This window comes from Cibotium barometz, chromosome 31 (assembly GCF_041138505.1).
Source record: "Cibotium barometz isolate CiBa-2024 chromosome 31, ASM4113850v1, whole genome shotgun sequence".
NCBI classification, from domain to species: Eukaryota; Viridiplantae; Streptophyta; class Polypodiopsida; order Cyatheales; family Cibotiaceae; genus Cibotium; species Cibotium barometz.
In genome coordinates, this window is record NC_141076.1 from 7,961,135 (window position 1) to 7,987,500 (window position 26,366).

A 26,366-nucleotide genomic window follows, 5' to 3' on the forward strand; every position below is an offset into this window, starting at 1 on the left:
AGTACTATGCGGTGACAATGTTGACATCACAATTAGCAAAGCTATCTTGTTTCTTGAATCAAGATGAAATTCCAATATCATTATAGGAGTATAACCCATGGGAGCATTAACAATATCCCAAAGACAAATGATATTGCATATAAAAAACTTAAAAATTAATAAATTTATGATAAAATAAATAAATATTATCAGAAGTTATATTTACTACTTTATTTTTGTTTTAGATTTTTACAAAAGAATAAATTGAATTAATGTAAGTTTAAAACAAAATTAAAATAAGAAACTTTAACAAGAATCCCATTAAATGGTTGAGTGTCCCACTGAAGCTACTTCAATAGTGAACTCCACTCTTACACAATTGTGCCAAGGATGTGTGGTGTCAAGATTATCTAGTACAAAGATTTTCTTCTAAGTGCAACAACAACCACGACACTTGAAGGAGCTCACATCATAAGCATCAACCTCTTGAGTGTGCAAAGAGATCAAATAACACCCTTACCTCTAAACACATTTACAAAATTATAGGCTAAACAAGTTGGACAAGTGGCAAGTATACTAAAAGTGGCAAGAAGCATAGTGCTAGACATACAAATAAAAAGTTTGGCACCAAAATACACATAAAGGGGCCTAGAAGTTCCCCTTAGTCTAGACCATCCATGTGTGGTTGAGGTGGGATACGGACTACTACACACTTGGTAATCAGTGATGTGATCTAAGTGGAGGAGAAGGTAGCGTGGAGATGGTCTTAATGTAGTGGATGAAGTTTGATGTGCAAGATTAACTTGCATAGCTCATCATTAGTAATAAGTACCCTAGATTAACCACTTAATTAATGCAAAAAAAATCTCATTAATTAAGAACCGATTAAGGGTTATCCTTTCTATCCATTAACTTTATTTCAATTAGCCTAATAAGGCTAATTCATGGTAATAGAATATTATGTGCAATGTGTGCAAGCAACACACAAGAACTAGGATCTTTACACAACCCAAAACTTAAGCTCCAACTACAAATCGTAGAAATGGAGCACAAAACTAAGGTGGTCTTGTGGTGTGAAGCCCTACACCTTGATGATAATTTTTATGTGTTTGTATGTATGTTAGAATGATACAACAAGAAGTAAAGCGAGTCATCTATAATAAAGGTATGGACATGATGCTCATAGCTAAGCATGATTTTGCAAAAAAAAAAGGCACCCTCCTAAAGATCTTGAAATGATCTTATGCTTACTTTGCTAGAGTATTTAGGATAGCATTTCTTCTTCTTAAATCTAGACTTTTTCTAACCCCTCATATATGCGCTTGATGAAAGCCGCCAGAGCCCCATTCCAAAAGTTCTATGTTTATCATGTTAACTTGTAGCATTAGAGGGTTAATCAAAAAGTTGAAAATAGCATGAGCTAGCATTAGAAAATAGATTATAGCATAAGCTATAGCATTAGAAAACTAATTGTTGCAAGTAGTCTCTTGTTTCAGATCTCCCTCTCATAGTGTAATGCAACACAAGAGCTCCCACACCCGAAAAATCATTCAAAGTGCCTAAACCAATCCATAAGAGAGCAATCAAATCTCAAATTATGCTGCTAAGATTTGGTCTCAACCAAAAACTATCATTAACTATGAATCTTTCATCACGAATTGGGAAGTAGAGAAGGCTTTAAAGTAGCCTACACTTTAAGAAGCACACTAAGTATATTGTACTCGAGTCTATGTGATTAGAGGGATCAATTACATCCAACATTTTACATCATCTCATCACCTCATGCTCAATTGTCAAGGATAGTTGTTTACCTTCTACATTGATTTGTCTCTAAAGTGCATTGCTTATCTAGACTAATTTCGATGTGCCTAAATGACATGGATCTTTTAAGCCATTCAAATAAAATGGGATGAGTCGGAAGAAGAATTCATCTAGGAGATAATGTAGTCATAACATGAATGCATGGGGCAAATTATAGGAGGGGTCTCACATGAAGTCATAACATGAATGCATGGGGCAAATTATAGGAGGGGTCTCACATGTAAAAACACAATGTTCTTGCAAATGAACTCCTTAGTAGGTCAAATCAAGCTCACCGCGCGAAACGTTTCACTATCGAAATGCTGAAACGATTTATTTTGGAACAAAACATTTCAACACGAGGTACGTGGACAATGAAATGTTGGAGCGAAACAATCATATACATAAAATGTGAAGGTGCTGGCCAATAGTTATAAGATGATATCAGCATATTTATCATCAATAAACAAAGAAGACATACAAAAAAGAGCAGAGAACAAATAGGATGAAAGAAGGAAAGAAAGAATTATAAAAGCTAAAAAGTGCACAAAATCACAACCTTTTTTCTCACATGAAACGATATGGTTTCGATGTGCACATGAAACGTTTCAACACTCAAACGTGAAACGAGTTTCATGGTGACCATGGGTCAAATACACAAGAATGTAACAAAGCCTACTGAAAACTGAATGCTACAATTGTGGTGACCCATAGAGTTGCAAAATGCCCTAGTAAGATTAGGCCAAGCTCTTAGCAATAATTATGAGGCTGATCGTTTGTATAAGATTACGATGGCTGATCGTTTTCAGCCATCACTAAAGGAATATCGCAATTATGCTTGCGAGGGTCAAGTCCACCATATCTGTAGTGGTCTTGTCAAGTTCTAAGGTCCTGCCATTCTTATGAAATTAAAATAAAATTTGTAGGAAAGAATACCCTATTTGAAATTATCAACAAACCATCAAAATGAATCCATACACATGATTCAAAAATTCAAATACTTTTTGATACTTCGGAAAACATTGATAGCACTAAAAGACTCTCGGATGAAGCACATAATGTGACAACCTCACCTATAATATGCACACCTTTGCCACAAGTGATAGACCTATCCATTACCTAGGTCACAAGATTGTACATTGAGGATAAGACATTTTTGTACACTGAGGATAGACATTTTAAACCCACTCCACCACAACCTATTGATTGAGCAGGGACATCACCTGACCTAATGTAATTGAAAAAAGCAACAAAAAGGTACACTTTTTAACCTTTTTTCCCCTCGCCTCCCGGGACGAGGTTGTGAGTTCAAATCTACCCTTGTGGCACTTTAATTCAATACCAACTCTCACATATTATGGTAGTACATTGCCCGATGGTTTCTCAATAAGACACAAGTGATGTTGTGATGTGACAGTTGAAGAAGAAGATATCAATCAAGCGTTGACCACAGAGACAAAAATCAAGAAGAAAAGAAGTAGGTGTAAAGACAAAGTGGAAATCATAAGGTAGTCACAAATTGGAAGCTAGAGTCGTTAAAGTCCAAGCTACCCTATCAAATTCTAAACTTACCTCAAAAACATTAATCATTTTGGTTAGGGGATCAAGAGTAAACGTTATCATCAGAACCTTTCATCTGAATTGGGGACACCAACTCAAAGAAAAGATTTATCAAGTTAGAGAACCACGCAAGTTCTAAGCCTTTGCAATTAACTAATGTTCAGTTATGTTTGCAAAGGTCAAGTTCGCCATATCTATAGTGGTCTTGTCAAGATCTCTAGTCCTTCCATTCTTAAGAAACTGAATGACAATGACTTGAAAATTCTGAGCAAACCATCAGAATAGGTCCATACTTGAAGCTTTGAAAACCACTCCAAGAAAGTCGGATGAAGCTCAAGTGAGAGACCTATCCATTACCATAGAAGAGTAGGCACAATAATTGAAGAAAAGTGCATCCTTTGAAACTAGAAATGAGAAACGACTAGAAGCTAAGATGAATAGGGAAGGCATGCCAATTAGATGGCGTTGATACTGATGTTTAGAAGGATTAATCTGTATTGTTACTTGGTATGACCTCAATAAGAGGCATGCCTCCAAAAACTCCTTTATCAAGGTTGCTCAGGCGGCACAGCCTCAACTTCCGGCAGCTTGACACGGCATGCAACAGTCAACATAATGTCGCACATTTATGTGTCATCTTGTGTGAATCTCATGCGTCATGAGTCTTGTGTTCTGTCTGTGTCATCTGGTGTGCAGTTTGGCATACACGTATCATGTGTTTCCATTACATCCTAATTGCCATTGTTGCCAGTTATCTAATAAATCCTTCAAAAATAAAGACGCTGTATGCAACATCAATTGTTCACCAAGAATTCCCTTTCAAGAACTCCAAGGAAGCATTCTAAAGTGACAACAAAAGAGACCATCACACGAATACAAATTCTTCATTTGCAACACATCATAAAGCCAAATAAGTACTCATACCACCTAAGATGCTCATTAAGATGTCAAAAAAGGTACATCATAAACTAGTAAAAGTGTCTTACGATTTTCAAGTTATATATCTTTAGAAAGATATACTTTGATAACAAAGGAATCAGAATGTAGGAGAAATGCCACTAAACCCCCTAAAATGCAAGAACACCAGGTCCTAGAAGGCTCAACGTACGTACCTTATCCGAGACATTCAGCTACTAAACGCATCCAAACCTACTGACCTTCCACTTCTCTATACATGGCCACCCGTCAGCAGAGGCCCCATCATAACCACTTGATAGATAGGACAATTTGTTACCCACTGTATGCCCTGACAACCATCAGGGATGGATGATGCAATCTTGCCCACCCAACTCCCGCCCATGCCATGGGGGACAATTCCATATCCAGCCCAAGCATACCTTATGGTTCTACTGTACACAATTGTGATTTGAATAGCTCCATTTTTTCAACACTTAACAGCATCACAAGACGAAATTGTTTCAAGCCTTGAATCTGCACCAAGAAACCAAAAATCAAATTCAAGATTGCAAGAAAGCCATCGGCTTATTAGCCACTTCACCCCTAAATATAAACAGGTAGGGAATTAGAAGAGCTCCTGACCTCATGGGCCGCAAGCGACTCCGAACTGACAGGGAACTTGCAGGACCAATGACTCAACTGCAACAGACAAGATTTCAAAAGAAGAAATACAGAAAATCAACCATCATATACTAGGAACTTTAATGTAATAGGAACTTCTAAAGTGCATGCTACTTCTAAAAAAACCATACAAACTAGTCCGGACAGATGGCATCCCGATAATTCATGCTATAAGCTGTAAACTGCCTCTTGCCTCATGTAATAATTCGTCCTCAGGCTTTGTATAGATCAGTTCTCCACAAAACTCCGGCTGATTTCCATTTCCAGTCTCTGGCTTGTATCCCTTTTTCCTCTGTTAAATGGTTTCATGGTGAGATTAAAATGCCTTCATCATCATACATATACACAAAAACATGCATAGGTATGCATTTATATTTCACAAGGACATACATATACGCATACGCATATGCATACGCGCACGCGTATGTACATGTATGTGTATAAATTTATGTATAAATTGAGCAGGTAACAACAATGGTTTCACAACCGTTACCTTCTTCAATGCCTTAGAACCCTTTTTCTTCTTAGGCAGCTGCTGAAAGACGCGGGTCATAATCACGTAGTGCTTGAACTTAAAGGAATCCCGTAACGCTTTGGTCGGCTACACACTCCAAAAACACACCAAAAAAACCCCAAATGGTTTTGGCCAACTACCAACTACATACTGTTTGAAGAAGAGAGTTGATTTGCGTGTGATAAAGCCACTTGGTGGTCCAAGGATGAATATTGCTGAAACCCCACAAAGCATCACTAGAAAAATACCTCATCTTCTGTGGCCCATAAAATCTCGTCAAAGAGTCCCTTATATAGTGGGGGTGCCAACTCTTCAGGAATATTAATAAGCCTTTCACTAACCAGAAGGCCCACATCATTCGGATGTTTCTCAAAGATTGTCTCAAGTTTGGTGGCATCTGATCTCCCACTGCAATTACTTTTCAAAAACTGACAGATAGTTTGCATACAACTTTTATCCTGCAATATCATTTACAAAATAGAGGAGATTAAAGAACACTGATTTGAGTAAAGCCTTCTAGTCAGACTATATTACCCATTAACAAATCAAAGCAGACCTTTCTGGAGGAGACTGGAACCATCAAAAAGTTTTCATGATTTCCCTTGCACCCTTCGTTGTAGACGTGTGTTAGTTTATCACCAGCCCACAAGTAGCATTAGTATTCTCATTGTCCATGTTTTGTTTTCTTAGATTGGTTTTTCAACTTGTCCCCGTGCAATGTGAGTAATAAACACAGTGCATAGGAGCTTGGGGGATTGCCACTTTAGTTTCCCTTGCACCCTTTATTGTAGTCGTGTGTTACTTTATCACCAGCCCGCAAGTAGCATTAGTACTCTCTCCAGTCCACTACCTTGCCTTCTACATGCACACTTGACCATGACCATGTATGGGACTTGTACACCTGACCATGGACTCTTAGAGTGGATCACGCAGTGCTCATGTGTTCTTCACTCAATGGCAAACAGCAGCAGCACGAATAGCAACCTGCACGAAGCACGATGGGAGGATGTGGAGCAGGTCACACCATGGAAAGAGAGAGGGAAAGAAAGAAAGAAAGATACTTATATTAAACGTCTTCAGAAGACCCAATGGGTCTATAAGACCAAAAGTGGTACAAGAGTTTCATATGGTACTTGGCCATGGAGAAACCTAACAAAAACTGGGAAAAAACTCGAACAAATGATAGATTAGCTGTATGTCTATCTCATCATCAGCAGCAGAGCATGGTGGGCACTATGGTGGACATGTGAGTACATGTGGAGGATACATCTCCGAGTTGGGTACAAGCAAAGGAAGGCTCATGTGGGTGTGTGTTACACGCACTGAGGTTGATCGTGGTAACGCTCAACAAGGCCTTCTTCATACCTTATGTGGTGAGATCTTTAGCATCCAATTCACATACGACAAAGTATTGGGTCCCAATCCCCCCCCCCCAACAAGAGTATTTGCTTATATTAATTCTTTGGAGAACTGTTGTACATTGCTGGGCTGAGAATGGAAGAGGAGCTTCAATATTAGCCTAGAGAGAGTAGGATGTTGTATGCTGATTTATGGACTGAGAACTGCTTGCTATTTGCTGAATTGTGGGATGATCTATGACTCAATTCCAACGCTTTCTTCAATATTAGCCTAGAGAGAGTAGGATGTTGTATGCTGATTTATGGACTGAGAATTGCTTGCTATTTGCTAAATTGCTGAGTTGTGGGATGATCTATGATCTATATGCTACTGGGGCCTGGGCTGTTGGTTGGTCCATATCAGACGCTGTCGGCCAGTAGCCTTGGACTATCACGTGCACGCCCGTGCCATGGCTAATCGTCTGTGGGAACAATCTTAATCCTTGATTAATCATCAGTTAAGTTAGCATGTAGATCACCATCAGTAGCATGATCAGTAGCCGCATCATCACCATATCAGTATAGCAAGGCTTCCACGCATGTCACATTGGTATCTCAGCATTCAGGCTCAGCCCACTAAGCATTGTCCCAAGGAAGGTGCATAGTTCCAGCAAAGGGATGCAGCAAGGTGGCAGATGGAGTGGTCTGCAAAACAAGTGAAGCCAAAGGAAGCATTCCTTGAGGGTACGTAAGCAGAATCAGTACATCATTAAGCTCTCAGATCAGTTCCAAAGGCCTAGCAGCAGGCATGATCAATTCCAGCTGGTGACCCACCGCTGTGTTAAGAGTAAGGGAAAAGCAGGCATGGGGACAACACTTGAACAGATGCTTAGTTCTTCGGCAAGACTTGGAAGTGGAGATCAAGAGTGAAGGTGTTCAAACAAAAATATGAGTTAAAGTCAAAGTCAATAAAGTAGAAGGTCAAAGTCAATAGCACGAAGGATGACAAAGTGTCCACCCCGTCATCAAGTTTAGCAAAAGAGAATGTCACGTGCACGCCCGTGCCATAGCTAATCTTAATCCTTGATTAATCATCAATTAAGTCAACATGCAGGTCACCATCAGTAGCATGATCTGTAGCCGCATCATCATCAGATCAGTATAGCAAGGCTTCCGTGCATGCAACATGGATTTAAAAATGCCAATTTTTCAGCATTAAATGCTGCTCATTTTCCAATTGCTACCCCTGAGGCCTAGCTAGCTCATAGCACCCTCGCCGCCCTGATATTGAATGGTTTGATGCTGGCCGACTGATGCACTAAGGCATCTATTGCTGGTCAGCTGCAAGTAGGGGTACCTACAGGCTGCCGACTCGCTGCCTTTGCCCCCCTATGGCCTAGTTATTGCCCTTATGGGCTGGCCTTTGGCTAGCTCATAGACAAATCTACAATGCAACTACATGCTATGGGTAGGCCTCTACATGCACCTATCTGATGAATTCTCCAAGTGCGTTAAGAGGACTAACTCCAGACTGGGTCACAACGTACGACAAATATTCCTAGAAAAAGGTATGACTTCTGTACAAATGTTGCATTGATGATCATGCCAATTTGTCACTTTGTACCCCAATGCAGGGTGCACGTGACATTCCCTCCTGCTTAGCTTGGCATCAGATTCAGGGCTTCCAAGTAGTCCGCCAATAATTGGGAGTACTCCTAAAAGAACTCTTCATCCAACCATACTGCTTCATGGGTTCCTCGGTTCTTGAACTTTGTATAAAACTATCGTATTCTTCGACCGGAACCATGCTTCCATCTCTGGAAGAGAATTTGTTCTAACTTCTTGCTTAACGACTTCTGACTTGTCGATCATATCTAGTTGTTGCTCTTCTGATACATCCTACAATGCTGGACCTACATATTGCTTCAACCAAAAAGCATGAAAGACATTGTGCATAGTCCAAATTTCCGGCAACTTTAACTTTAAAGAGACATCACTTAACTTTTGAATGACAAGAAACGGGCCGAAACATCGATATGAAAGCTTGGGACAATGCTTGCCCACTTGCTTTAGCCGTTGCTTCATGATGCAGAGATATACCCAATCCCCTTCCTTAAAGTTGACATCTTGCCTGGATTTGTTGGCTTGCCAGGTATAAGCGTCCTGAGCTTTGGCAAGGTGTATATATAATATATACCTAGATGAATCCAAGAACATGCCCAAATTCACCATATAAGAAAGTGCAATTTATAACCTCATGGTAGTCAAAAAACCATCAACTCCATCATGCATAGTATGAACTAGATACTACGACATCCCCACTAACGTCATCAGAGTCGGTGTAGAACATGGTATCAATATATGCTTCCACAAAAACACACACACACACACACACATAAGAGCATACATTCATACAAAGGTCTGTGTACTAAGTTTCTGTCAGAGCTCCGAAGATGCATGGCAAACTCAGCCATAATGAAGCCTAGCACTAAGAGATCATAACAAATAGAAAGAATTATCACAACCAAAAGGTAGTTGATAGGGCATATGCACCACTAAAGATAGAAAGAATTAACAAAATATCAACTGGCCGCAACTTGGACAAAAACTTCACGATGTGAAATTCGCATGTCCGCTAATACAGCATAAAGATATACCTAGATGAATCCACGAACATGCCCAAATTCACCATATAAGAAAGTGCTCCTTTACTAACTCAATGATTTCCGAAAATGTTTCGGTAGTCTTGTTGGCCTCTAGAGATGGTGATACCTATCTCGTCAAAAGAAATGAGAACCGGCGACCAAATGCTACCTCTGTCATGAGGAAGACATGCATTGGCTAATCCTGAAGAGGCAACAAGATAAAGACAGATCAAAACAAGAGTTTTGGAGCGTGAATTGCTCCTATGGCATGGGATTTGACTGATGGAGGACATGGAGGATTGTCGACAAGCATATACAAGTATATATCCTCAGCTGCGGAAATGAATAATGTTTGTCCTGGAGCTGGCCGACCAGTAGTCGGCCAGTTCAATATGTCTTTTCCAGCCTATAAAAGGCAATAAAGCTCATCGTTTTCAGCATTCAATCCTTGCTTGGGGCTGGGTCATACCTTTTCAAGGAGGCAACCTATGGCTGCAAAGACTGATGTACCTTTTTGTACCATATGAATATACTCAATACTCACCTATCTCTCTCTCTCTTATGCATGTGTTTTGCATCAGCATGTTCCCAAATGGTGTTTAGGGCTAAAAGAAGACTCCTAGAGCTTCCGCATGTAACAACCTCATATGGCGTTCGGCATGGCGTTCAGCCAATACTCGATGAGTGAGTACTTGATGAGTGAGTATCATTTAGGATTGCCTAAACCAATTGAAGATATTGTTCCCATTTCGACTCACAGTCATGGCAGTATAATTTGAGAACGTCAAAGGCCAATTGATTATATATTTCTATTCGGCCATCTGTTTGTGGATGGAATGCACTAGACAGTTGCAACTTAGTCCCAAAATTGTCAAACAATGCTCTCCAAAAATGGGGTATGGATTTTAGGATCTCTATTGCTGTGATTGTCCATGGCAAACCACCAACGGGATACCAAAACCGAATAAACAAGCAAGCTATGTCCTCAGCTCTGGCCGTCTGCTTGCATGGAATGAGCATGTAGAAGAATGTACTGAAATCTGTCCTCAATAGTCATACATTGTGTGTTTCTAGATCCAGTTGAGGTGGAAAGAGTGCCTACAAAGTCCATACTGATGTCGTGAAAAGGTCCCTCTGGAATAGGCAAAGGCTGAAGTTACCTTGCATGTTTCGTACGTGGAACTTTCACCTTTTCACATATCTAACATACTTGGACGTGTTGGTAGACATCCCGTTGCATTTTGGGCCAATAAAATGACCTCTCTAACTTCTCCAAGGTACTGTTGATACCCTATGAGCTTCAACAAGAGAATCATGGACACCATGGAGAAGGACTTGGCGCTTTTCTTTAAGTACACAAAGACGGTTCTTGAAAAACAACCAACCATCATGTATATTGTAGTGGCCTAGTTTTGAGCTGAGAGCCAACTGATACTAAGTCTCAAATTCTTCCAAATCTGGATACTTTACCTTCATGCTGTCCAAGTCTTTGCCGACACAATGGACTCCTGCAATGTTTGAATCGTGCCTTTTCAACTAAGAGCATCCGCAACTAGGTTATTCTTACCAGGGACATTTAATCATTCTCCCAAATTGTTGGAACAATTGACTCCATCTGGACTGGTTGTCACTCCATTGGACACTGGGCATGATTTGCAACCATTTAAGTGCCTGATGGTTTGTCTTAATTGTGAAATCTCTCCCGTAAAGGGAGTGCTTCCAATGTTTAAGCACGATCATCACCCCCAAAAGCTCTTTGTCATATGCCAAATAATTCTTTTCAGCGGTATTCAACTTGCGGCTATAATAAGCCATTGGTCTACCATCCTGCTATAAAATAGCTCCAATGGCTAGGTTACTAGCATCGGTAATCACCTCGAAAGGATCATTCCATGATGCCAAATTTAAGACTGGTGACTCAGAGGCGACTTCCTTCAATGCCTCGAATGTCTCTAAAGCCTTGCCCGTAACGGACACTTTTTGACAATGAGTCTTCACGCCCTTGAGCAAGTCGATGAGGGTATTGCAAGGTCAAAAAACTTATCTATGTGCGTGCTGTAGGCCTGACAAAGACCCACAAATGAGAGGATATTTTGGACTATTTTGGAAATATTCCAATTGAGAATGGCCTTTATCTTTTTAGGATCAAGACTAATACCTAATGAACTAATGATGTATCCCAAGTAATGTATTTCCAATACTCCAAACTCACTCTTCTTGGCATTGATAAACAACTCATTGTCCTACAAGAGTTGCAAAACCTTTGCCATGTTGCACTCATGCTGCTCTGCAATCCCTGAGAAGATAAGGATGTCATCTTGAAAGATGAAGATGCATTTGCCAATGAGATCCCGAAAAATCCGAGACATCATCTTGTTGAACGTTGCTAGTGCATTGGTGAGTCCAAAAGACATCACCAATGAGATCCCGAAAAATCCGAGACATTCATGATGGCCACGCTCGGTCCTGAAGGTGGTTTTTGGAATGACAGCCTCAAAGATCCAAACATGATGGTAGCCACTCTTAAAATCTATCTCAGAGAAAATTTTTGCACCATTGAGTCGCTCTAGGATGTACTCTATTATGGGCATGGGAAATCTTTTCTTAACTGTTAGCTTATTTAGTGCCCTGTAATCCACACATAAGCGTGCCATCTTATCCTTCTTTTGGACAAACAAAATGGGGGCAGCAAATGAGGAGGAGGAAGGTCGGATAAATCTAGACCGCAGTAACTGGGGTAACTGATGTTCCAACTCGCTCTCCAATGCCTTAGAAAGGCAGTAGGGGAACTTGCTAAGAGAGCCTCTAAACCAAGAACCAACTCTATGCGATGGTCCTCAGGTCTATTGGGTGGGAGGTCGTCTCGTAGCATGATGTTGATGTATTGAGACAAAGGACTAGCCATCCTCTGCTCCACTGCGGGTGTTGTCCGATTTGCATTAGACTGTGAGCGGACATAAATTAAAGCACACTCCACTCCTTTTCTTATGGCTTGTTGGGCCTGAATGTGGGAAATGAGTGCCAAGAATGCTCCAATCTTTGCGAATCATGATGGGCTCAGGAAACCCTTCAACAATAGTGAAAGTATCTCCAATCAAGAATGTGTGCATACCATATATATACCTAGATGAATCCAAGAACATGCCCAAATTCACCTATAAGAAAGTGCAATTTATAACCTCATCGTAGTATCAACTCCATCATGCATAGTATGGACTCGATACTACGACATCCCCATCAACGTCATCAGTGCTCAATAGTGGGTGCATACTGTCCAATAAACCATAAGCTCCATCATGCATAGTGTTACATGCGGAAGCTCTGAGAGTCTTCTTTCAGCCCTAAACACCATCTAGAACATGTTGATGCAAAAACGCAGACAGAAGAGAGAGTAGAGAGAGAGAGAGAGATAGCTGGAAATTCAGTATTTCATATGGTACAAAAAGGTACATAAATCCTTGCAACCATGGGCTGCCTTCTGGAAGAGGTTGACAAACCCTAATCCTAGTCTATGTCTAGACCCACACCCAAGAGGGAGTGAATGAACAACTCAATGAGCCATGAGTGCTTTATATAGACCCTTGGACAACTAGAGAGCTGGCCGATTGCTGGTCAGCCAGCCGACTGGACATAATCATGATAAACGCAGATCCCGACCTGTTCTCCATGTAGCCGATAGTACACTATGCAGCCGACGGGTCATCTTGTCCTCTCCTAGTCCACACTGTCCATGTCTTGCACTCCTCTGCTCCAAAACCTGGTCCTAACTGATTCTTAAGTCCTTTATCTGTTGCCCCTTCAGCACTAGCTTCAGAGAATGTCCATGGCAAATCTTGCGCATGACACATAGTATGGACTAGATACTACAACATCCCCATCAACGTCATCAGTGCCCAATAGTGGGTGCATACTGTCTAAACCACTGTATCCCGAGGATCATGTCACACCCTAAGAGAGGGGAAACAATGAAATCCCATTGGAATGTTACCTTCTAAACTTGAAACTCAAACTACTGAGCTTTCTGAGAGATGTGTACGTAGACCATGTGTAAACCCGTGAATGGGAGAATTAGGGTTAGAGTAATTCATGTGGGAGACATACACAGAGAGAACAAGAGAGAGAGAGAGAGAGTTGTGGGGATAAGTCAACTCACCAAGTGTGAGTGTGTGACTCCCCTATCACACATGTATATTGCACTAGTACACATAGTGCGCTTAGTACATTAAAAGTACTAAGTGTACTATGTACTATAACTTATGGGCTTGTACACACTATAAGGGTGGGCATTATGCCTTTACCCCAACAACCTCCCACTTAAAGGCAAAGTGCCCTTAAGTAAAGGAAAAAAAATCAGCATGTACATGATAATATACGAGGCCATATCAAGGCTGAAACTGGCCTCATCCAATGCCCATCAAGTGTCTGCAATGAGCAAACCGCTCCGGAATCAAACTCTTTGTCAACAGATCAGCCGGGTTGTCATCCGTATGAATTTTAACAAGCTGAATTTGCTTGTTCTCTATCACCTCTCTGATGAAGTGATACTTCACATCCACATGCTTCGTCTTTGCATGAAAGACAGGATTCTTTGCCAACTGGATGGCACTCTGACTGTCACAATGCAACAATGGAATATCCCCTGTATAGCCCAAATCAACCACTAACCGAGATAGCCATAATGCCTCCTTGCAAGCCTCTGTGGCTGCAATATACTCGGCCTCTGTAGTAGATAAGGCAGTGCACTTCTGCATCCTGGATATCCATGACACAGCACCTCCTGTGAATGTAAACACATAACCGGTAGTAGACTTCCGGTTATCTGGATGACCGGCATAATCCGAATCCGTGTAGCCATGCACTAATGCATCCTGTTTGCCAAAACAAATGCACATATCCTGCCACCTTTCACTGCTTCCCAATGCTTCTTGCCAGGGTTGGCCATGTATCTAGAAACCACTCCCACTCCAAATGAAATGTCCGGCCTAGTAGCAACCATGGCATACATGAGACTGCCACAAGCTGAAGCATACGGAACCTTGGCCATATCACCCCTGTCTCTATCCGACTGTGGGCTGTCCATAGCACTGAGTTTCACATATGGAGGCAAAGGAGTACTAGTCTTCTTCCCCCCCGTCCATATTGAACCTCTGCAAAACTTTGCCAATGTATTCCTTCTGAGACAAATATAACACATGCTGATTTCTGTCTCGAAGTATCCGCATACCCAAAATGTGATTTGCATCACCCAAATCCTTCATATCAAAGGTTTGATGCAGCCTCTGCTTCAAGGCATCCATCTCTTTACGAGATTTCCCGGCAATCAACATATCATCAACATACAAGATGAGGATCAATAGACTGCCATCCAAAGCTTTCTTGGTGTACAAGCAGTGATCTATGTCACTTCTCCTGAATTTCTGGGATTTCATGAATGTATCAAATTTATGATACCATTCCCTTGGTGCCTGTTTGAGCCCATAAAGACTCTTTTTCAGCTTGCATACAAGCTTCTCCTTTCCACTCACTGCATAACCCTCTGGCTGTTGCATATATATCTCCTCATGGAGATCACCGTGAAGAAAAGCAGTCTTCACATCCATCTGAATCAAGTCCAGATCATCATGCGCAACCAAAGCTAACACAGCTCTAAGTGTGGTCATTTTGACCACTAGAGAGAAGATCTCCTCAAAGTCCACACCATATTCCTGCTTGAAGCCCTTAGCCACTAACCTGGCTTTGTATCTTGGCTTTGCATCTGGTGCAACTTTGAGCCTGTATACCCACTTGCATGGCAAAACCTTCTTGCCTGCAGGCAAATGCACCAACTTCCATGTTCCATTTTTGTGCAGAGAATCCATCTCTGACTTCATGGCACGCTCCCATAGAGCTTTGTCTGCCCTCTGTAAAGCCTCCTTATAACATGAGGGCTCCCCACAGTCAATGAGCATCAAGTAGTCAACCCCTGGAACAAACCTGTCAGGGGCTCTGGAGGGTCTTGTGGACTGTGTGGGAGAGATGGAATTAGGGTTAGGTTAATTCATGTGTGGGAGACATACACAGAGAGAACAAGGGAGAGAGAGAGAGAGAGAGAGAGAGAGTTGTGGGGATAAGTCAACTCATGAGGCATGAGTGTGTGACTCCCCTATCACACATGTATATTGCACTAGTACACATAGTGCACTTAGTACATTAAAAGTACTAAGTGTACTATGTACTATAACTTATGGGCTTGTACACACTATAAGGGTGGGCATTATGCCTTTACCCCAACAACCTCCCACTTAAAGGCAAAGTGCCCTTAAGTAAAGGAAAAGAAAAAATCAGCATGTACATGATAATATACAAGGCCATATCAAGGCTGAAACTGGCCTCATCCAATGCCCATCAAGTGTCTGCAATGAGCAAACCGCTCCGGAGGCAAACTCTTTGTCAACAGATCAGCCGGGTTGTCATCCGTGTGAATCTTATCAAGCTAAATTTGCTTGTTCTCTATCACCTCTCTGATGAAGTGATACTTCACATCCACATGCTTCGTCTTTGCATGAAAGACAGGGTTCTTTGCCAACTGGATGGCACTCTGACTGTCACAATGCAACAATGGAATATCCCCTGTATATCCCAAATCAACCACTAACCGAGATAGCCATAATGCCTCCTTGCAAGCCTCTGTGGCTGCAATATACTCGGCCTCTGTAGTAGATAAGGCTGTGCACTTCTGCATCCTGGATATCCATGACACAGCACCTCCTGTGAATGTAAATACATAACCGGTAGTAGACTTCCGGTTATCTGGATGACCGGCATAATCCGAATCCGTGTAACCATGCACTAATGCATCCTGTTTGCCAAAACAAATGCACATATCCTGTGTGCCCTTCAGGTATCTCATGACATTTTTCACTACTTCCCAATGCTTCTTGCCAGGGTTGGCCATGTATCTAGAAACCACTCCCACTGCAAATGCAATGTCCGGCCTAGTAGCAACCATGGCATGCATGAGACTGCCACAAGCTGAAGCATACGGAATCTTGGCCATATCAGCCCTGTCTCTATCTGACTGTGGGCTGTCCATAGCACTGAGTTTCACATATGGAGACAAAGAAGTACTAGTCTTCTTCCCCCCGTCCATATTGAACCTCTGCAAGACTTTGCCAATGTATTCCTTCTGAGACAAATACAACACATGCTGATTTCTGTCCCGAAGTATCCGCATACCCAAAATGTGATTTGCATCACCCAAATCCTTCATATCAAAGGTTTCATGCAGCCTCTTCTTCAAGGCATCCATCTCTTTACGAGATTTCCCGGCAATCAACATATCATCAACATACAAGATGAGGATCAATAGACTGCCATCCAAAGCTTTCTTGGTGTACAAGCAGTGATCTATGTCACTTCTCCTGAATTTCTAAGATTTCATGAATGTATCAAATTTATGATACCATTCCCTTGGTGCCTGTTTGAGCCCATAAAGACTCTTTTTCAGCTTGCATACAAGCTTCTCCTTTCCACTCACTGCATAACCCTCTGGCTGCTGCATATATATCTCCTCATGGAGATCACCGTGAAGAAAAGCAGTCTTCACATCCATCTGAATCAAGTCCAGATCATCATGTGCAACCAAAGCCAACACAGCTCTAAGTGTGGTCATTTTGACCACTGGAGAGAAGATCTCATCAAAGTCCACACCATATTCCTGCTTGAAGCCCTTAGCCACTAACCTGGCTTTGTATCTTGGCTTTGCATCTGGTGCAACTTTGAGCCTGTAAACCCATTTGCATGGCAAAACCTTCTTGCCTGCAGGCAAATGCACCAACTTCCAAGTTCCATTTTTATGCAGAGAATCCATCTCTGACTTCATGGCACGCTCCCATAGAGCCTTGTCTGCCCTCTATAAAGCCTCTTTATAACATGAGGGCTCCCCACAGTCGGTGAGCATCAAGTAGTCAACCCCTGGAACAAACCTGTCAGGGGCTCTGCAGGGTCTTGTGGACCTCCGTACCCAATGACCATCATTTGCAGGTTGCTGTCCAGCCTGCATATCACCCATTGGTGGCTCCTGTTCCATGCCATAAGGCTGAAAAATCATGCCCGGTATCTCCTCTAACTGTGGTATATCCATAGGGATATCTTCTGCCATCTCTGGCTGTCCATTTGGACCATTTTCAGCACCATTTAAGGGCTGGTTTTCTTGCTGTAATGGCTGATTTACAGCCCTTTGTTGTTGTCCATGATGTCCATCATCATCAAAGATGACTCTGCCAGGCTCCTGTTGCCTTGCAAGCTCCTTATACATGCATGTTTCATCAAAAATGACATCATTGCTGCGTATGATCTTTCTATTCACGGGATCCCAAAGTCTATACCCCATTTCACCTCTGTCACCATATCATAGGAATATGCATTTGTGAGACTTTGGATCAAGTTTGGTGCGCATTTCCCTGCGTATGTCCACGTACGCAACGCAACCAAACACTCTCAAGTGCTTGTATGACGGATGCTTCCCTGTCCATACTTCTTCTGGCACTTTCCCACCAAGCCTCGTGTTAGGTGACCTATTTATAAGGTGAACGGCTGTCATAACAGCTTCAGCCCAAAAACCATGAGGTAATGCAGCATGTGACAACATAGAACGGACCTTCTCCTGTATAGTCCTGTTCATCCTCTCTGCTGTCCCGTTTTGTGGAGGATCATAAGGAGTAGAGAGCTCCCTCTTGATGCCTTTAGCATCACAAAAGTCCTGAAACTGTTTGGACATGTACTCTCCACCATTGTCGGAACGCAAAGCCTTCAGTGTTTTGCCAGTTTGATTCTCAACATGAGCAACAAACTTCTGAAACACTGAGAATGTATCACTCTTCAAACGAAGAGGATAAACCCACACCTTGCGTGTGGCATCATCAATAAAAGACACAAAATATTTTGCCCCTCCCAAAGAAAGCTGAGGCATCTCACATACATCTGTATGCACAAGCTCTAATTGAGCATCTTTCTGTCCAAGAGCTTTCTTGTGAGGGCATTGCAGTTGCCTGCCATATATACAATGCTCACAAAACTGAAAACTTGAAAACTTTAGAGAAGGCAAGTAACCCAAACGAGACAATTGCTCCATTCCTTTGACACTCATGTGTCCCAACCGGCTATGCCACACAGAGATTTCCGGCAGCTCGGTTGCATTTACATTAGCATGGTGACAAACACCTGCATGCATGAAATAAAGAGTGTCCACCTTAGAGCCTCTGGCAACAACTAGTGAGCCCTTACTAATCTTCCACTTTCCACGACCAAATGTGGTAACATAATCAGCATCATCAAGCTGTCCAGTAGAAAGCAGGTTCTTCTTGATCTCAGGCACATGCCTGACATCATGGAGCATAAGCTGTGAGCCATCTGAAAACACAAGCCTCACATCACCTCTGCCAAGAATCTTGCATGCATGGTTATCACCCAAATAAACCACTCCTTCATTGCCAGCAGTATACCTGACAAACAAGTCTCTGCAACCTGTGACATGAAAGGAGGCACCTGAATCAATGATCCATGAGTGCATACCATGACCACTTGTAAGAAGTGAATGGGCATCAAGTGAAGACGTAAATAGGACCTCATCCTCACTGCCACCTGCATGTGACACATTGATTTCTTCAATCTTGACTCCACTTTTGCTCTTTGGCTTTACATCTTTGGCTTCATCTTTCTCTTTGTCTTTGCCTTTTCCCTTTTCCTTTTGATCATTTTTCCATTTGTAGCATTGCTTTTTAATGTGTCCCTTCTTGCCACAATAATGGCATTCCAAATCCTTTTTGGAGCGAGACTTGCTCCTTCCCCTTCTTGGCTTTTTCCCCTTTACTGGGATCTCCCACGTGCATTCATTGCATTGGACTTTCCAACAGAGTTGTTTTTCCTGTTCATCTCTTCTTGAAGAAGAGCACCCTCAACATCTGCATATGACAGCATAGCATGCGAATTGCTAGTGGCTGCCCTGAATGTGTCCCAACTCTCTGGCAAAGTGCATAAGAGAAAAGTGGCTTTGAACTCATCGTCCATTGCCAACTTTTGATTAATGACCTGGCTGACAATACCATTAAACTCATTTAGATGGGCTGTCATAGACGCCCCTTCCTTCATCTGAAGACCTATGAGTTTCTTCAACCAATACACTTTGCTTGAGGCACTTTGTTGGGCATACAAGTCCTGCAATCTCTGCCACATTCCCCAAGCTGTCTTCTCTTCACGAATGCTGAAAAGTAATGAGTCTGACACAGACAACATGATAGTAGATCTTGCCAGCTCATCCATATCTTCCCACTCTTCAGCAGTAAGAGAAGCGGGCTTTACACCCCTTTCTTTGATAGGCTTGTGCTGCTTCTTCTGGAGCAACACATTGTAGCACTGGGTTTGCTAAGTATCATAGTTATGTGAGCCTTCAAGCTTCTTCATGTGAAGCAATGAAGAGCTCTCACCTGTGGTTGCCATAGCAATATGCAACCTGTCAATGCCTGACTCCCTGCAAAATGTGCAAACACTGCACCAAAAGCACACAAAGTGCTCACAGTTATTCTCCCAAGCTTTATCTCCCACTGCGAAAGCAAGAATGCAACTTTTCTCCCACTGTATGTGATGAAAACACCAAAAATCTGGTTGCTGCAGATTTAGGACAGCACCTTAAATGTGCTCTGTTGCCCTTCCAAAGTACTGTACAGCAGTACTAAGTGCTCACCAATGATGTACCAAACCTGTACCGGCAAGTACAGCAACTGAAATTGAACCTTTTCCTCACTCAAATCAGTGTACAGCCATGCCAAAACTTGCACAAAGCTGTGCCAAATCTGTACCAGCAGGTACAATAGCAATAAATGCTCTCCTGGCTGTCCAAATGAGTGAAAATCAGACTTTTACAGTCCCGTACACTGCATACAACAGTCCCGAACAGAAATTGGGCAAAAGCTCCTTGACTGCAAGCTGATTTCTGAGGATTCAAGACATAAATGTCTTGCCTGCTGCTTTGCCAAGCTTAACGAGCATAAAATCTTGAAAAGCCCCTTGATTTAAGATCATTTGCTGATCATACATGGTACATTGACGCACATAAAGGCATCCAGAGTGTTCACGATGCTTCTCCCTGGCCACATATACATCCAATACATGAAAGCCCCTTGATTTACAGGCACATTGAGTGCTTGTAAGGCATCAACACATTATCCACAGCATCAAATGCGATTGCCTGCATGCAAATCAATCCAATCGGCACAAAAGCCCCTTGATTTGCACTGCAATTTGCTACAATTTTGCCCAAATGTGCGATTTCTCACATCATACAGCATGTATGAGTGCTTAATTGCACAATTACATCAAAAGCCCCAAATTTCGACATATAATTTCTTGCAAATTGATCCTGATTGTGACCAATGTCCTGCAAATTGATCCTGATTGTGACCAATGTCACCCAATTTTGCCAATTTTGCTCAAAAATTGAGCAATTTGGCACCTGTACCTGCTCAATTGTTGATCGTACTTGCTCAATTGCAAATCCAAAAAAAAAAATTGAGGAAAATACCTTGTAATTTCTGATTTTTCTTCAATTTGCAGGCTGAATTTTGTTGCTGCAGGAAAAAGGGGGTGATGATGCTGCTGCTGTTCTGTGGAGGTGGGCAATAGTTGAGGAGCTCAGTTCCAAAGCCCCACTTTGAATGCATCGGAGCACCTGAAGGAGCAAGGAGCCAAGCTGTCGATCTTCCACTGCGCGAGCCTGGCTGTCATCTCAACCTTGATCGAAGGCTCACTAATTCTAGCAGCGATGTCACCCTAAGACGATGGCAGAGCCTCTATGGGGTCGCAGAAGGGGTAGACTGGCATGAACCTCCGCCTTACCAGCGCAGGTCTATCCGCCTCACCAGTGCAGGAGCTCGCGCATAGAAATATGAAAACCTCTCTCCAGCGCCAGTGATGTCGGTGGCAAACCTTACACGGAAACGTTCACGTGTATGCCGCCTGCCTTCGCCTAGCGCTCGCTCCACGCTCGACGCCTGGCTGCTGTAGGCGCCTGGCTACGCCTGAATAGCTGGGCAACGTGGCTGCTGCCTGTTGGGCAGCGTAGGCTACCTGCTGCGCTGCAAGTTGTATCTGGTCGCTTCTGGCCTCTTTACACACAGGCTGCGCCCAACACACGAGCGCTGTAGACTAATGAGGAGAGGGAATGAGGTAGCGCTATCTGGCTGGGGCTGGCTGCTGTAGGCGCCTGACACGCTGTTTGATAGACACGCCCCAGCAGCTGTCCAGCACCACTGCCGCCCAGTCCAGCTCAATTCTCCAATTCAAGAAGTCATTGCGGCAGGGGTTGTTCCTCGCTTTGTTGAGTTTCTTCTGCGTAGTGACTTTCCTCAGTTGCAGTTCGAGGCAGCCTGGGCTCTGATAGAAGAAGAAACCCCTACGAGCCAGTGATTCAGCACTCGAGAACAAAAAACCCTAAACCAGGGCTCTGATACCAGTTGTGTGGGAGAGAGAATTAGGGTTAGAGTATTCATGTGGGAGACATACACAGAGAGAACAAGAGGAGAGAGAGAGAGTTGTGGGGATAAGTCAACTCATGAAGATATGAGTGTGTGACTCCCCTATCACACATGTATATTGCACTAGTACACATAGTGCACTTAGTACATTAAAAGTACTAAGTGTACTATGTACTATAACTTATGGGCTTGTACACACTATAAGGGTGGGCATAGTGCCTTTACCCCAACAAGAGAGAGAGAGAGATGTAGGCGTGTAACTCTGCTCTGATATACACAAGAAGATCCCGAATAATGATACAAATAAGGTATGGGGGCTGGGGTCCTATATATACATCCCATAGAGGGCAGTCGGCCAACAGAAAGAGTGCCCACGACTGAAGAAAAAGTCCCACGACTGCATAAATGCAGTCGGCCAGCATACAGATGCCCACGACTGATGAAAACCAGTCGGCCAGCAGCCCTGTAGCCCACGACTGATGAACATCCAGTCGGCCAGCACTGGAGTGCTCCTGGCATCATCTGGCAGCCCTCCCAAGCCTCAGAAAAATGGAAAAAAATAGGGGAAAAAATGCGGGGAGTGAGGAAAAATGATAAACCACCTGATAAGGGCGGGCACACCCACAACAAAGGCCCTAGTGTATAAATCTAGACAGGAGATGACTTCTAACAGGTAGATGATTGCTACTGGGGCTTATGATTAGGCTATAACATCAATTCCTTATGATTAGACTGCAGGGTAGATGATTACTGCTGGGGCTTATGATTAGATTGTGCTTGCTTGGGCTTACCTCTGTTCAGCGAGACGAGGGTCAATGAGTCTGAGGCTCAAAATTCCTAAATGGGTACTTAATGTTTGTGTCTAAACCTCTAATGAACTATTTTAGCTTATCTTCTTCCGATATGCCCACCTGTTGGGCCATGGTAATGACCTTGTTGGAGTAGATCAAAACAGGGGAACCATCCCGAGTGAGTTTATAAAACTCGTCCTCAAGATTGGTCATATATTATGGTGGAAGAAAACGGACCTTGAGGTCAGCCACGAAAGTAGCCCAATCAAATTGCAATTGGCCTGTGAGGGGGTCTCTGTGAAGTTGTGACCAATACTGTCACCAAGTAACAGCTTCCCCTGTGAGTTGGTGTGCTGCCACATGAACTTTGTATTGTGGATCTGTAATTTTAACTAATGGAAAAGGTGCTTCAAATTCATGAATGAATTGAGTACCAGTAGCATGATCACACTTACCATCATACTTACTAAAATTTGGAGAGATTCGTATGATGATGGTGGTAGGGGCAATGGAGGACGAGGTATTTGGCACCATCTTAGGGAGGGATGCCAAAATCTGTGCCATCGTCTGCTGATGTTGTATTTGCATAGCCTCCCAGTTGTTAAGTCTTTGCTGAAACTCTCAATCGGTGACTTCTTGATGGCGCTAGTCTTCCTCATACTTGCATGTGGCTTCCTTACCCCTTTGTTCCTCCGCACGGCTCTGTTCTGCTTTATTTTTTTCTTCTTGATTCTTCGCGTCTTTCGTCATCTTTTCTTCTTTGTTCATTGAAGAACATTTTTGCCAAATCTAAGAGACCTTCTGCTTCTCTTTTTCGGCGGCAAGCTGCATCTTCAATGAATTTATTTGCTCTATCATTGTTCTCATGAGCTCTTCTGTGCTTGGCCGAAGCATACTTTCTTTTGATGTGTTGCTTTGGAAGCTTTGTGCCTTCATAACTTCCTGCTTGCTTTCTTCTTGATGCAATGTCTCTCCCAACATGGTGGAGGCCTGGGTGTTTTTAATAGACTGCAGTATTACCATCCACTAGATGCTCTCACTTCTTTAGGTAGCCGAGTTAGGTCACCAACCTGATGCTCTAATACCAATGTCAAGTGCACCGAGGTTGATCGTAGGATAACGCTCAACAGGGCCTTCTTTATACCTTCATGTGGTGAGATCTTTAGCATCCAATTCACAGAGTAGAGAGAGAGAAGAGAATTCTTTGGAGAACTGTTGTACAATGCTTGAGAACAAGCGATATGATTGCCCAACGCAAGGACGACGAAGACCATACGTCAGTTGAGTATCCTCCAATCCAAGGGCTCTACAATAGCAAAATCTTCGGGGCCACTTATGCATGTCCAGACAGCTATAGATCCGCATATATGCTAGCTGAGAATGGAAGAGGAGCTTCAATATTAGCCTAGAGAGAGTACGATGCTGTATGCTGATTTATGGACTGAGAACTGCTTGCTGTTTGCTGAATTGTGGGATGATCTATGACTGAATTCCAGCACTTGCTTATATATGTTGTCGGGCTGCTAGTCGGTCCATATCAGATGCTGTCGGCCAACAGACTTGGACAAAAAATGCCAGTTTTTCTTCACAGAGTAGAGAGAGAGAAGAGAATATAAGAGAACTAGATGACACAGTATTGGGTCCCAATTACCCACTGAAGGCTCCCCTGCAAGCAGAAGGATTTGCTTATATTAATTCTTTGGAGAACTGTTGTACAATGCTTGAGAACAAGCAATATGATTGCCCAACGCAAGGACGACGAAGACCATACGTCAGTTGAGTATCCTCCAATCCAAGGGCTCTGCAGTAGCAAAATCTTCGGGGCCACTTATGCATGTCCAGATAGCTATAGATCCGCATATATGCTAGCTGAGAATGGAAGAGGAGCTTCAATATTAGCCTGGAGAGAGTACGATGCTGTATGCTGAGTTATGGACTGAGAACTGCTTGCTGTTTGCTGAATTGTAGGATGATCTATGACTGAATTCCAGCACTTGCTTATATATGTTGCTGGGCTGCTAGTCAGTCCATATCAGATGCTGTCGGCCAACAGACTTGGACAAAAAATGCCAGTTTTTCAACATTAAATGCTGCGCATTTTCCATTTGCTGCCCTTGAGGCCCATCCGACTTGCAACACCCTGGCCGACCTGATGCTTAATGGTTTGATGCTCCCACCATAGTCACATGAAAACGCGTTTCTAGAGCAAGAAACCCTGAAACGCAAGAAATGTTTCAGAAACTCCTTATTTTTTTGGTTTCTCAAAAAAAAAAGTTTCTCAAGGTTAAAATTTCCTATTTTTTGGAACTTTAGCAATGCAAAATTATATAGAAAAAAATCCAAAACCTTGGTGTTTCTTAGCCAAAGGCCGAAACGTTTTGCCCCGAAACCTCAAAAACCCCAAAACGCTTCTGGTGACTATGTGGCCCACTGATGCACTAAGGCATCTATTGCTAGATGACTGCAAGCAGGGGTACCTACAGGCTGCCGACTGGCCCCATATGGCCTAGTTATTGCCCTTATGGGCTGGCCTTTTGCTGGCCCATAGACAAATCTACAATGCAGCTACATGCTATGGATAGACTTCTACATGCACCTATCTGATGAATTCTCCAAGTGGGTTAAGAGGACTGACCTCTATGGCTCGGAGACTGACCCACGTAGATCGTGACTAACTATCCCTAGTCTGAGGGCTCAAAATGGGGTCACCGCAAACGACGAATATTCCTAGAAAAAGGTATTACTCTTGTGCAAATGTTGCACTAATGATCATGCCAGTTTCATTGTGTACCCCAATGCAGGGTGCACGTGACTGATATATCATCATCCTCATCCATCTAGAATATTTGGCATAGGTGAGTCTATGATGCAAAAAGACTCACCAAGTCTTCCCTCAGTAGGGAGTATCTTTGTGTCACTGAAGAATCTCCCAAATTTGGCACTATTGTGTAGAGAGTGGTCGTGGAGCTGGGGCCCGTGGGCGTTGAGTGCATTGTAGTTGATGGTGGGCACGGTCTAGGGAAACCCCAGTGGGTTGAGGTGCGACATGGACCTCCGGAGTGGATTTGTGGGCACAGTGTAGAACACTTGTGCCTATGTGCTAGGTTTTTCCTAAGATAGAAAGAAGAGTGCGGCGGAATCACACGTACAACACATTGTATTATGTACAAGAAAGAAGTAATACAACTAAAATTCAAGTACAAGATGTGGCTGAAAATGAAGATGTCAAATCACAGCCCTGTGACCTATTGTACACTCTTGGCTATCACTTTGCCTGCAGAGAAACACTCTGTGAAGTCCAAACCTGAGGAAAGCAGATGAATATGACGATTTGGCTACCCACGTATGTATGTATGCATATATATATATATATATATATATATGTATATATATATATATATATATATGCATGCATATATATATATATATATATATATATATGTATATATATATATGTATATATATATATATGTATATGTATATATATGCATGCATGCATGCATATATATGTATATACATATGTATGCATGCATGCATACATATATATATACATATATATGCATGCATGCATATATATATATATATATATATATATATATGCATGCATGCATGTATATATATATATATATACATGCATGCATATATATACATGC

General features: G+C 42.5%; 1 protein-coding gene across 2 annotated transcripts in view; it reads right to left on the minus strand.

The window, feature by feature from the left end:
* Positions 1 to 4,254: 4,254 nt before the first annotated feature.
* LOC147620466 (protein BCCIP homolog) overlaps positions 4,255 to 26,366 on the minus strand; it is a 31,122-nt gene continuing 9,010 nt past the window's right edge. For both annotated transcript variants that reach the window (XM_086824692.1, XM_086824691.1), the window contains 5 exons: positions 5,680 to 5,889; positions 5,411 to 5,518; positions 5,111 to 5,209; positions 4,879 to 4,935; positions 4,255 to 4,770 (listed from right to left, as the gene is read on the minus strand). In XM_086824692.1, the coding sequence (XP_086680818.1) occupies positions 4,678 to 4,770; positions 4,879 to 4,935; positions 5,111 to 5,209; positions 5,411 to 5,518; positions 5,680 to 5,889 (567 nt within the window). In that variant the 3' untranslated portion in view covers positions 4,255 to 4,677. The remainder of the gene's footprint in view (positions 4,771 to 4,878; positions 4,936 to 5,110; positions 5,210 to 5,410; positions 5,519 to 5,679; positions 5,890 to 26,366) is intronic.